Here is a 14,343-nt window from a genome sequence, read left to right as displayed (position 1 = left end):
TTCCAGTTTTTCATTTTGGTCAAGTGAACTAAGAAAAGATCCTATGGAGAATATGAAAGTGAAATTGTGGAACTATGTGCTCATAAATTTTTTGATGTAACATTTTTTAGTTCAATTTCTCTGAAGCCATATCTTGTTTCAGCAGGAGAAGAGTTGGGTTAGATATTAAGATAAAAGAAATTATAAGTAGGAGGTTCTAGGTTTAAAATCTTCCACTTACAGATAAAAAAAAAAAAGAAAAAAAAATCCTGTTTCAGCACAATGTTTGCCAAGGGAACAATAAACAGTGAGAAACATTGTTCCAACATACAACATTTTGTTTCCTTTGGCAAACAAAGTTCTAATAAGTTTTCAATGTGAGAAGAATTCTCTTAACAAATAAAATAAGTATCAACAATGACCCAAGACCCAGGTTAGAAAGGAGAAACATTAGCTATGTGATTATAAGATTCTTGGTTCAACTCTGAACCTCTCTCCTTTCTCTACTCTTTATTATAAGATTTGGAATCTCTCTTGAATCGAAAAAAATAGTACTAATACTAATATAGGGACATTTACATATACATCATAATTTTAAACTAATACTATGTGGGTATTACTAAACTACAATGGGATTATATGGTCAAATGCAAAGCCACAAGAGGAGTTAAGTGGATTTTCCATACGTTAGCATATGCCATATTTCATATTTCAAATGCATTTCAGGAGGGTGTACGGTCAAATTGGAAAAAGTTTAACTAGATATCATTAAACAGGATCTGCTTTCTATTCATTTTCTACTTTACGTAAAACAACACAGGGTCAAGCAAATACTATTGAACCATAGGAGAATTATGCGATAAAATATGACAAGGAGATAAATAGTAATTTACCCTTAAAACTTTTGAGGACAAATGTTGTTGTGAGGATACGTTGTTGTTACCTCTAGCGAAAGGAGCATCAAGACTTGATTCAGGCTATCAATTTAGCATGTAAAGATCTTTAATATGGCGACCTTGTTGCAATTCATTGTGCAAACATTAGAGTTTAGAGGAAACAAACCAATTCTCAATTAAAACAACTAGCTACTTTTGGTTAGAGGATTGAACAATTAATCATTGATAAACGTACTTATAACATAAATTGCTTCTCTAATGTTCATAAGACCACAAAATTCTATACGTATATATTCTATCAACAGCTTTGTGTTAAATGACAAAGAATTACACTCTGTTCATTTAGATCATTTAGACTTCACTTCAGAGAATGATAAAATACCAGCCTAGCACAATTTATCGAACCAATGGGTCAGGCGCTAGTCAAGTCATTTTTGGCTTACCCTTGTCACGGGCTTCTGGTAATCTTTTTTTTCAGAAACTGAAAGAAACTCTACACACAGTTAAGTTAGACTAAGCACGAAATTTAACAGTTAAATCGGTCTGAAAGCAATCTAAGGAAGGATTCACAAGACATACCCATCCAGCCAATTGGTGATAAGAAGGTGCTCCCATGATCCTTAAAAGATCCCACAATCAACCGACGTGGAATGGTGACCCAACCCACCCCGTGCACACCCTCGCCGAATTATGGCTTCTAGTAATCATTTTTGGGTGTGTTGAAGAAGCATTGAAGTCAAGTCAATGAAGTTACGTGATCCAACAGAGTTGTCCTCTGGATCCTATGTCCCAGCGAATCACCTTTCTCCAAAGAAATACAAACACATGCTTCTGCAAGATATGGGACCACCAAAGATATATTTTTGAGGCCTCTCAATTACTAGCATAGATCCCAATTTTGACAAGCAACTTCTATGCAAAATCTGTACAATTGCAGTGAATCTGGTGATTTTTTTTTTTTTTACTCAAGTGAATGTTGTATAGCTGCTACCAAATTGTGCTTTGACTTTTGACTATAATCTGTACATGAGTTGTTGTATAGAATCTTGGCAATAGATCTTAATAGAATAGATTGTATATTTAGCGTGTTGTGACTAAATTCTATTAATATCAATTTCTCTATTTCTTTTGCTTATATGGCTATTTTGGCTATTGAGAATCTGTCATATTAACTAGTTTGATACTATGGATTTTAGAGTGCTTGAATCACATGATTGGAATTTGTGTTGAAATGAAGAAAAATGCATGTTTTAATATGAGTTGCTATTTTGTTGAAGGAATGCACAGATTTTTTGCACTCAATTTTTGCTGAAATCTGGTCTAGAAAACAAAGGTTTTCGAGCTCATTTTTTGAACTTAGATCGAGTACTGGAGTTCGAATCTTATACGAATTCGAGCTCGAATTGTTTTTAACTATATCGAGTCGGCTTTGAATTTAAAATTTGAGACTTGATCAAGCTTGATCAAGCTCGAGCTTGAAGTCAAATAGCGCTCATAACATACAAGCTTGAGATCGGCTGGACTCAACAGCATCTCTGTAAGGGCCACAGAGCTCAGTCAATTCAATGAAGAGGCATTGAGGTCAAGTCAATGAGGTTACGTGATCCAACAGAACTGTCGTCTAAAAAGGGGATTAGGTTTATTTGCCAAAAAAAATCTTACTTTCATAAGAAAATTTGGGAAAAAAAAAAAAGGGGACCGACGAAGATATATTTTTGAGGTCTCTCAATTACTAGCATAGATCCCAATTTCGACAAGCAACTTCTATGCAAAATCTGTGAACTTATTAACCTCAGGTGGCATCCTTCTTGTGCTAGAACTACAATTCCATCCCCTCTTAACCTTCTTCTCCTGTATCAAATGGAGAAATTTAAGCTCCTGATGATGGTTCCACCTCTAATGGGGCACTTGGCACAAGCCCTTGAGCTGGCCAAGCCGATGCTTGCAAGAAACAATCAATTATCAATCACAGCCCTGATCATGGAGCTGCCAATTGATCCCCATGGCACAGCCAGAATTCAGTCCCTCATCGCTGCCACAAATGTTGAAGGCCTCCACTTCCACCACCTTCCAACACCAGAAGACACCTCTGATTGGAATATCACACATAGAGGGCTCTTCACTTTGAAGCTCCTAGAATATCAGAAACCTCATGTGAGAGAAATAGCCTCAAAAACTCAAAAATTATCTGGGCTTTTGATTGACTTGGTTAGCACGACCATGATTGACGTTGCTGACGAGCTTGGAGTTCCTACCTACTTATTCTTCACCTCTGGTGCGGCTTTTCTTGGTCTGATGCTTCATTTCCAAACCCTTGAAGACGAGCAAAACCGGGGCATATCTGATCTGGTTAAAGGGGTAAGCCATTTAATTCTCCCTAGTTTTGCAAAACCAGTTCCAATCGGCGTCCTCCCAGCTATAGCAACCCAGAAGGAACATTGGTCGACCTTCGTTTTGAAATGGACCCGTGACTACAGAAGGGCTAAAGGAATCATAGTGAACACTTTCAGTGATCTTGAATCTAATGCTATTAGTTCTTTTTCATTAGATTCTTATTATGGTAAATCTAGCTTGCCACCAATCTTTCCTGTCGGGCCTATTCTAAATAGGTCCCAAATCCACACTCAATCTAGTGAAGATTGTTCAGCAATGATGAAATGGCTGGATTGTCAGCCTAAAAACTCGGTAGTTTTTCTCTGTTTTGGCAGCTTGGCGACTTTCCATCCGGACCAAGTTCAAGAAATAGCTCATGGCATTGAGAGAAGTGGTCATCGGTTCCTATGGGTTCTCAGGCAGCCCCCTGCAAAGGATGGAGGATTTCCTAGGGATTATGAGAATCTTGAACTTGCGCTGCCCGAAGGGTTCTTGAATCAAACGGCTTCGATCGGAAAAGTCGTGGGTTGGGTTCCACAATTGGCCGTGCTGTCACATTCGGCTGTTGGGGGATTTGTGTCACACTGCGGCTGGAATTCAACGTTGGAGAGCATCTTTTGTGGGGTGCCTATTGCCACCTGGCCCGTACAAGCTGAGCAACAGCTGAATGCATTCCAATTGGTCAGAGAGTTAGGAATTGCTGTGGAAATTAGTTTGGACTACAATCAACAAAAGGAAAATCAAGCTCTGGTGCCAGCCGAGCAGGTAGAGAAAGGCATAAGGGAAATCATGGATGTTGAGAATGAAGTAAGGATAAGGGTTAAAGAATTCAGCGAGAAAAGCAGACTAGCTACAAAGGAAGGTGGATCATCTTATTTCGCTTTGGGGAATCTTATTCAAGACATTTGTTCAAGGTCTTCAGCTTAATTGGTGCAAATGTGGAATCATTGATACATTCTGCTCCACAGTCTTTCGAATATGTTGCAGTTGAATGAAACAGTTGAAAAGAAAAAAAAAAGCCTTTTATCTGTTAAGTGAGTCTCAAAAACCTTGAGCTCTTGAGAACAAGGTACTGTCCTACTCTTGTTAATCTAATCTTGTTAAGAATCATTGATACATTCTGCCCCCACAGACTTTTGAATATGTTGCAGTTGAATAAAACAGTGAAAAAACAGCCCTTATCTTGTTGAACTAGTCTCACTAATTAATGCAACATTTTCTTTCCAATTTCTGGCCATTACTAAGAATTCAGTAAAATGAGATTTGTAGGCAGCATATATCTTGCAGTAGAGTGGCTAGAGAGCTGTTGAGAGTGTATCTTGATTCAATCTTTTCAACCCACACATTACTCAGATAGCACCAAATCTTCCTCCAGCCAGCTTCCTTTGTCTTCTCCAATGGCATAGATTACGGAAACTTTTTTTTTTTTTTTTTTAAAAGACATAAGTAATATAATGCATTTGAAAACCTGAGCATTGGTAGTACTACTTGATCTGGCATTGGATCGACTTGAAAAAATATTTGTAAAGAAGCTCAAAAGGTGGCTGCCAAGATAGAAATACAAAAATGTTTTTGAAAAAAAAAAATGAAGTTCACAGGTGTAAATTGTAAAACATCGATATTGAGGATTCTTTCATCATAATTTTGCGGGACTTGGTTATCTTTTCGCAGAATTTCGAGAAAAATATTCTACTAGTTCAGAAGTCACGAGAAATACAGTAATTTATGCCAGTGTACCTTAAACATTATAAGAAGTATAACAACAAAATTTAACCACTTCCAATGTAACTGCCAGTGTCCGTGTATTTCTAAATATTCATTTCTCTTCAAGTTCTATGATATGTTGAGCTTTCGAGTATTAACCGCACTTAATTACTGCCATCTCCTACAAAATACAAATGTGGATTCAAAATGTTGACAAATAGCTGTGGCAAATATTCGTCTAACAAAAATTTGGTGCATATTTTCAGTATTGCATCAGGTTTGTAACAAACGAACCTTAATCATTTACAGGAAAAACGAAATTCAGTATTGATGCCAATTGACACCCACAAATTATTTAAATATCAAACATTTCAAAAACGAAAGTGACAGTACCCGGCTGTGGATATCTTCTTGGTCAAAGTTGTAGGCTGGTTGTTGTCGGTCGCACCCGGCTGTGGGCGGTTTTGTGTCGCATTGTGGTTGGAATTCAACTTTGAATAGTATATGGAGTGGCGTGCCAATGGCTACATGCTTTGGAATTCAACTTTGCACGCGGAGCAACAGCTGATGCTTTTCAGGTGGTGAAGGAGTTGGGAATTGCAGTGGAAATTTGCTTGGATTATTTTGAAGAAAAGAAGAATCAAGAGATGGTAAGAGCTGAGCAAGTTGAGAAAGGGATAAGGGAACTCATGGTCATGGATGGTGAAAGTGAAGTGAGGAAAAGGGTTAAAGAGTTATCAGTGACAAACGTAGGTTAGCGTTGCAGGAAGGTGGATCTTCTTATTTGTCATTGGAGAATATCATCAAAAGCATTGGGTGCCATTATTACTCTCTTAGGTCTTCTTCATTTTTTTTTTTTTTTGGTCAAATGATAACAATCTATACCTACTTATAAACTATAGGGAAGGAGATATGTTCAATCGGATCATGGAAAAGCCAACGAAAACTAAATCACCATCAAACTGAACGAGTCTAACTGCACTCGCTCCCACGGTAAAAAGTGTCAGGATTTTCTAGATTTAGGCATGCAAACAGGGGGTTTCAAATCCCCCACCTATACCCAAGGAGGGACTGAAGTGGCCATTCGACTACAATCTTAGGTCATTAGTTCTTGAATTTATTGACTTTCTTGTTTCAGTAAAAATGGATACTTTTTGAGAAACTTCTAAATGGATAATTAGAGATTCCAAGTAATTGAAATTTTATTTTTTTAAATTTTTTTGCATGTTGTTTGACAAGCAATAATAACATTTTATTATTATTAGATTGATAGAAAATTTAAATTTATTTGTTTAACACCCACTTAAAAGAGAGTTTAAATATATAATTATTTTTAAATTGATATAAATAAATGAATCAAATCAATTCACTACCAATCAATAATTAAATAGATATAATTGGATATTCATTTAAATCTATTCAAAGTTATTACATACTGAAATCCACTTATTGTGGACGGACTTGACCGGATCAAAACAACTAGATTGTGGATAACACCTCTATTTAATATCCCATCTTATGACAGGCTATCGGCTGCACTTTCAATTGCAGACCTTGACAGGTTTAGAGCGATTGGATTTAGACCATTCACATTTTGAAAATTGAAGTTAGAAGCTTCAGTTGAATTTGGATGTGGCCCATGTTATTTTTACACGGCCACTTTTTACAGATCCGGCCCAACTTAATTGCCTACTTATAAACCTACCTGCATGGGTGAGACCCAAAAAAAAAAAAACAGCCCATTAAACCAGCATGTTAACATTTTGTTTGACCTTAACAAGCAAGTTAACTTCGAGTCAACCAATATGAATTTTGGGACTTGAAATTGTCAATCGTTAAATGATTTTTTGAACATATAAGATACAAGGAATAAAAAAATAATGGCCTATTCATCAAAGGCTCACACTTGAATAGGCTGATTTTCAAAAATTCAATGGGCCAAATTGTACCACACTATTTTATCAAGTTGTATGGCACAATTTGGGCTATTGGGTCTTTAAAGACTGGATCTACCTAAATTTTGGCTTTTATCAAATAGGTTAAAAATGGATATAAACTTTGAGTCATATTCAAGTAACTCGCATAAATATCAGGTCAAGTTCAAGCTGAGATATTTGAAACAAATAGTTAAACAGTTCATCTCTGAATGGATGGATTCCAATTTTCTTGGTGCTATTTGATCACCCAATTCGATATTTAAAATTAATGGATTCAAATTTTAATATATTCAAATGTGTTTAATAATCAAAAATTAAACATCTAAAATAATTAATTACCACTGAATTTTTAAGACAAAACTTACTATAAAAAATACGTGATAAACTATTCACTTATCACTTAATGCGTTATATACTCCAATGTTATTCACTTATCAATTAATGCAATATATACTCTTTTTTTTTTGTTAAATAATGTGATATGTACTCAAATGTGACAGATTTAGTACTTAATAATTTAATAACTTAATAAATTCAAACTTCAAACTTCAAATTTTAGATTTCAGATTTTAATTTTCGGACTTCAATTTTATACTACATAAGTCTTAATATTTGTCATAATATAAAAGAGTTTATCATAACATAAAAGAGATTTTCTTATATAACATAAAAGAGTTTATCTATACAAAGAGATTTTGAAAAAATACGGATATACCAGATACAAATATGGAACATCTAAAACTTAGGATGTGCCTATTATTTAAATCATATATCGTTTAGAGTAGAGTATTGGCTTTTCCAATGAGCATGCTCGATTTGAACTATAGAATCCTATATATCAGCAATCATCTATCAGAAATAAGTGGTGCAAATTCATGAGTTGGGGGTGCGATATTTATCGATTGGTAAGAGTCCAAAATTAGCTACAGCTACCATAAACCCTCTCCTCAAAATGCTGATTACCATTTTGTTACTTATGCAAAAATTACTAGGTAACAAACACTATCTCTTCCTATCAAGTTTGAACATTTGAACGAAATTCAAGAATCCCATGATCCCATATCATAATCCTCTTCTGCCTTGCTTGTTTACACATAAAATTGGAGTACCAAATACACATGCAGTTGCTTATATTCAATGATTCTCATGCTCCTCGTACTAATACAACTTCCACTTTGCAACACTGAGATATACAGTTGCTTATATAGGCAATGGGCTGTTGTTCTTGCCTATTGGGAAATGAGCCCAAGGGCATCAAGAAGATTGAGGGTAATCAAATTGAAGATCAAGCAACCAGCGGTAACTACTATTACTGCTTAATTTTGCCATTAATTCCATTTTTTTTTATATATTTTGTTCTTTGAACAATCGACCTCAAACCTCAATCTTTATTATATCAATGTTCTTACAAAGTACTGTTATAAGTAAATTTACCGTGTCTAAGCTTAAAACTGCCACCGGACATCTCTCAGTTGAAAATGTGATTGGTATGGGAGGCTACGGAGTGGTTTACAAAGGAACCCTCGAATCTGGCCAAGTAAGATTTGGCATATTTCTTCATGAATTAATTGATGCAAATTGACTTTCACATCAATTTTTCTTGTCCCACGTTCAACGAATTTACTAGTAGTAAAAACATTCTTCGTGTCACTTGCTTGCGAAGATTTCAAGAATCAAATGATCAATGACATAAAGTATGAAACATGTAACTTCAGGGCATTTTGTGTGATGCATTACTCATAGTAGGGAAATGAGCATGTTGGCTCTATGCTTCTTGTTTGTTTTGATAAGTCAACCAATTAGCAAATAAGCAGAACTATTTGTTCTATCCTGTTACTACTTACTACTAGTTCTATTACTAGTAAAAATCAGTACTCCTAGTATTTGAATAAATTTGAATTGATATTAGCACTTAAAATTTGTTTCCACTGAATTGAATGGATTGATTGAGCATTGTTGATCTTGATCCCTGTTTTTTTATGTTTATAAAATAATTGGATAATACTAATATCTTTTCAATAAGAAAATTTTTCATCTCTGAAAAAATTAAAGAAGAAAAAGGAAGTCAAAAGCTGTCGGACGCTCACAAAGACAATACCAGACTTCCGATAAACAGTGTAGATCATATCGGATGCAGAGCATCTTCACCAGACGTCCGATAGAATTGAGATGATATTTGAAACTCTCTGTCTGTTATCGGACGCAAGCATCGGAAGTTACAGACGTCTGATAGAATTGAGATGATACTTCAAACTCTCTGTCTGCTATTGAACGCAAGTATCGAATGTACCGGACGTCCGATACTCCCAACGGCTAGTTGATTTTTCAACTACTTTCTGTCCGTTAGAAGCATTAATAAAGCACTTCTTGGTTTTTATATAAATAGTACATGGTCAGAAACTTCAAACGACTTTTACACACTGAAGATACAAAAGATTAAGAGTAGTTTTATGACAAAACACTCTCCAAGGAAGATTTGTACTCTTGGTGGTGTAAGGCTCTTTGTAATCTTTTCATTTGTGAGTGAATACTTCAATAGGGTAACTCTGTAAGGGTTGTCCTAAGGGATAATAAAATTTTCTAACTTGACCGAGTGAAACTTGGGGTAAGGAGAAAGTGAACCTTCCTTTGTACACAAGATTGTTTGTATTTCATCAACTTAAAGAAACTTGATTTGTGAATTGATCTTCAAGTTCAAGGGGAGTTTGGTAGTCAATTGGTTTGTAACTCTTTTCTTCTTATTTACTGATTATTATCTTGTGATCCTTAAATTGCATATCTTTTCTACTTTTTTCAAGTGATATTGTTCTTTCATTGATTAATTCATTGTATGATCACTTAAAAAAGAGAGTATGTTTCATATTGACCAAAAAAGTGCCCATAACTTGATTAACTTTTTAATCAACCTAATTCACTCCCCTCTTAGGTTGTCGTCGGGCCTAACAATTAGTATCAGAGTTTGGTCTTCTAGAGATTAAGTTCAAGCGACTTAGGAATAAAGATGACAACCAACAATGCCATATTTTTTGAAAGACAATCTATCACTAGACCTCCAATGTTTAATGGGTCAAATTATGTGAATTGGAAGGAAAGAATGATCATCTTCTTACAATCTATTAATATTGAATTGTGGTTTATTGTTAATGAAGGTCCATATGATGCCTCTATAATAGATGAAAATACTCATAGATCTGGACCAAAAATAAAAAATGAATTGACTACTAATGATAGAATTCATCTCACCTTAAATGCAAAAGCTATAAATGTATTATATAGTACTGTAGACTCAAATGAATCAATTAGGGTCAAAAGTTATAAGTGAACTAAAGAAATTTGGAACAAATTGAGAGAAATTCATGAAGGTAGTGAGAATATTAGAAAATAAAAGAAATATATCTTAGTTGCCAAATATGAGTCATTTAAGATGGAATCTCATGAAAATAATGTATTTGTAGATTTAATGATCTTATTAAGGATTTAGAAGTTCTGAAAAAGAAATACTCATTGGGAGAGAAAAACAGAAAAATCTTGAATGTTCTATCTAAAGATTGAGAGAGTAAGATAACTGCTATTGAAGAAACAAGAGATTTGAATTCAATGCCTATTGAAACTCTTATAAACTCTCTAATTTTTTATGAGTTGAAATTTAAGACCAAGATACAAGAAGAAAAAGATGCGAAAGCAAAAAAGAAACATTACTCTAAAAGCATCCCAAGATGAAGATGACTTAGTTTCATTGGATGGAGAAAATATGAATGTTAATGATAATGATCTTACTCTCATCACAAAAAGTTTCAAGAGAATTCTCAACAAAAGGAGATTCAAAATAGGAGGACCTAACAATTCGAATTCCAATCAATTCAACAATGCAAGAAACAAAGGAAATCAAGAGGCCAACAAAAAATAAGGTGACAAATGCTATGAATGCGGCCAAATTGAACACTACATGAGTGAGTGTCCAATGAAGAAAAGGAAAGTTGAAAGAAAATCAAGATTCAACAACTTCCAATTCATTTGGAATGAGTGCAACTCCGATGGTGAAATTGAAGAGAAAAAAAAATCTGCTTAAATGACTTTCATGGCCATTGGAGATGATGAGGTAACAACTTATAACCCTCAACTTGATAGTGATGATGAAACTGATGATGATCTTGAATCTTTCATTAAAAAATTGCATGATAACTTGAAAGAATCTTATGTTAGAAACAAAAAATTAAAACAAAAAATTAACTTTCTTCTTTAGGACAATACACATCTTTTTTAGGAAAATAAAAAGTTGAAAACTGAAAATGATTATTTGAAAAATAGTGAGATTGATCTACAAAATGAGTTTGATAGAAAAACATGACTTTGTGAAATGTTCAAAAAGGAACTAGGTGATTTGAAAAGAATAATGAATAATTTAAATGAATTGTTCCAATATAAAAATAAGACTGTTTTCAAGAGAATGAATCAAAACCTCATCTTGGCACTCATGGGAATATATTAAATTTTGGTGCAAATGAATTTACTATTTATAAGAGAAGATAAGTAAGATTTATTAAATCTGTTCATATAAATAACTCTTTGATTATGTGTAATTTTTGTTGTCAAAAAGGTCACATGAAAAGTGATTACTATGTGAGGAAAAATATGAGAAAAGACATAAAATGTATGTAGATAGTTAGATATGATGCTAACTCTCAAGTACCCAAAAATTAAAGGGTACCAAATATTAGTTCTTGAACTCTTGAATAGGAAAATCTGGTGAATATCATTAAGAAATCAAAATGCTTCGTAGACAGTGAATGCTCAAGACACATGACCGGTGATCTATCATAATTCATCAAACTCAAACTAAAATCAAGTGGTAAGGTTACATTTGGAAATGATATGAAAGTTAAAACAATTAAAGTAGGAGATGTTGGTAAGAATGGTAAAATTTTTGTTCATAATGTTGTTTTGGTTGATAATTTGAGTTATAATTTGCTAAATGTTAGTCAATTATGTGATAGAAATTTATTTGTTTTATTCAAGAAGTATGAGTGTTTAGTTCTTAATTCAAAATTTAACATCATTTCAAATGAAAAAGATTCAATGACATCTATATTGTGATTTTTGAAAATATTAATTTCTCTAACTTTCAATGTCTTAAAGTTTCAAGTAAAAATCAGTGGTTGTGACATAGAAAGTTTTGTCATTTCAATATAGATTTGTTAAAAGAAATTTTCAAAAAGGATATTGTTAGAGATTTGTCAAAAATGAAGTTCGAAAAAGACAAAATTTGTGATGTTTGTCAATTTGAAAAACAAATCAAAGTCTCTTTTAAACCCAAAAATTGTGTTTCTACTTCAAAATCATTGGAGTTTTTACATCTTGATTTGTTCGATCCTACACATTGCTAGATTGAGTGGTAAGAGATATTGCCTAGTTATTGTTGATGGTTACTCTAGATACACTTGGGTGGTTTTTCTTGCTCATAAAGATGATACTTTCAAAAATTTTATTTTTCTATTTGTAAAAGTTCAAAATCTGTTTGGTTTAAATATTGTTAAAATTAGAAGTGACAATGGTTCATAATTTAAATTTTGTGACTTTTTAGAATTTTGTGATCACACTTTAGGTATTCTAAGGACATTTGCACTTCATATTAGAATGCATTTTTCATGATCTTTTGTATTTTTCTTTTGATGTTTTTGATGTTTTTGATATGAATGATAGTTGATATGACTGTTAGTTGAATGACTAATTCATTTTGATTAACATTGATGGATCTTAGTATTATTTTTCTGTTTTTTAGCTGATGATGGTTGCTGGATTTTGGTGTTGTTAATGGATTAATGGATCTTGGTATTATTTCTCTGTATTTTTCTGCTGTCAATTACTCTATGATTTTATGATGACAAAAAGGGAGAGAATGGATGCTATGTGTAAGGAGGAGTTCTTCTAATATGAGTAAGAGGGAGATGCTATGTGTTGGTATTTAATGATTTTGGATGCCATGAGTAAGCGAGGGTTTCTACTTTTTTTTTTCTTTTCATCCATTATTTTGTCATCATAAAAAAAGGGGAGAATGTTGATATTGATCCTTGTCTTTTGATGTTTACAAAATAATTAAATAATACTACTATCTTTTCAATAAGAAAGCTTTTCAACTCTGAAGAAATTAAAAAAGAAAAAGGAAGTCGAAAGCTGTCGGACTCTCACAAAGACAATACTGGACGTCCGATAAACAGTACAGATCATATTGGATGCAGAACATCTTCACCAGACGTCCGATAGAATTGAGATGATATTTCAAACTCTCTGTCTACTATCGGACGCAAGCATCGAAAGTACCGGACGTCTGATAGAATTGAGATGATAATTCAAACTCTCTGTCTGCTATCGAACGCAAACATCAGAAGTACCGGACGTCCGATACTCCCAACGGCTAGTTGATTTTCAGCTACTTTCTACCTGCTAGAAGTATTAATGAAGCACTTTTTTGGTCTTATATAAATAGTACATGCTCAGAAATTTCAAACAACTTTTACACACTGAAGATACAAAAGATTAAGAGTAGTTTTATGGCAAAACACTCTCCAAGGAAGATTTGTACTCTTGGTGGTGTAAGGCTCCTTGTAATCTTTTCATTTGTGAGTGAATACTTCAATAGGGTAACTCTGTAAGGATTGTCCTGATGGATAGTAAAATTTCCTAATTTGTCCGAGTGAAACTTGGAGCAAGAAAGAAGTGAACTTTCCTTTGTACACAAGATTAGTTATATTTTATCAATTTGAAAAAACTTGCTTTGTGAATTGATCTTCAAGCTCAAGAGGAGCTTGGTAGTCAATTGGTTTGCAACTCTTCTCTTCTTATTTATTGATTATTATATTGTGATTCTTAAATTGCATATCTCTTTTACTTCTCTCAAGTGATATTGTTCCTTCATTGATTGATTCACTGTATAATCACTTAAAAAAAAGGGTAAATTTCATATTGAACAAAAAAGTACTCATAATTTGATTAATTTTTTAATCAATCTAATTTACCCCCCTCTTAGGTTGTCTTCGAACCTAACAATCACCATCAAATTGCTGCAATTAAATTCCTGTTTCACCAAGACGGATCGATACAAAGAGAACAAGAATTCAAGAACGAGGTAGAGATTCTACAAACATTAAGGCATCCGAATTTGGTAAAATTATATGGATACGCATATGAAGGAAATGAGAAGTTCTTGGTGCATGAATTCATGCCTTAATATGAATGATTGTTCATTGTACTCTTCCTCGATGAGAAAAAGAGTTCATAAAAGATCCCTCTTAGGCTTTTACTCTTTCCCTCAGGACCAAGCCCTCCTTACCAAATACTAATAGACGAACTTGAGGTAGTAATCATTGTTGCACCGCTAATCGGGCACTTTGCACTATTCATGGAGCTAGCCAAGCTAATGCTTCAAAAAACTGATAAACTATCTATTTCACTCCTAG

The 14,343-nt window shown here is 33.7% G+C and overlaps 2 protein-coding genes across 2 annotated transcripts in view; both read left to right on the top strand.

Moving 5' to 3' along the window:
- LOC113770122 (anthocyanidin 3-O-glucosyltransferase 2-like) overlaps positions 1-14,343 on the top strand; it is a 72,428-nt gene that overhangs the window by 47,764 nt on the left and 10,321 nt on the right. The gene's annotated exons all lie outside the window — the stretch shown is intronic.
- On the top strand, positions 2,583-4,475 carry LOC113770121 (anthocyanidin 3-O-glucosyltransferase 2-like). The gene has a single exon (XM_027314490.1). The coding sequence runs from the start codon at positions 2,736-2,738 to the stop codon at positions 4,173-4,175; it is 1,440 nt and encodes a 479-aa protein (XP_027170291.1). The 5' UTR covers positions 2,583-2,735; the 3' UTR covers positions 4,176-4,475.

This window comes from Coffea eugenioides, chromosome 5 (assembly GCF_003713205.1).
Source record: "Coffea eugenioides isolate CCC68of chromosome 5, Ceug_1.0, whole genome shotgun sequence".
NCBI lineage: Eukaryota > Viridiplantae > Streptophyta > Magnoliopsida > Gentianales > Rubiaceae > Coffea > Coffea eugenioides.
Note: the sequence above shows the minus strand (reverse complement) of the source record. Positions and strands in the feature narration are given on the sequence as shown.

Coding starts and splice junctions, on each gene's coding strand:
- LOC113770121 (XM_027314490.1), top strand. CDS start 2,736: ATGGAGAAATTTAAGCTCCTGATGATGGTTCCACCTCTAATGGGGCAC.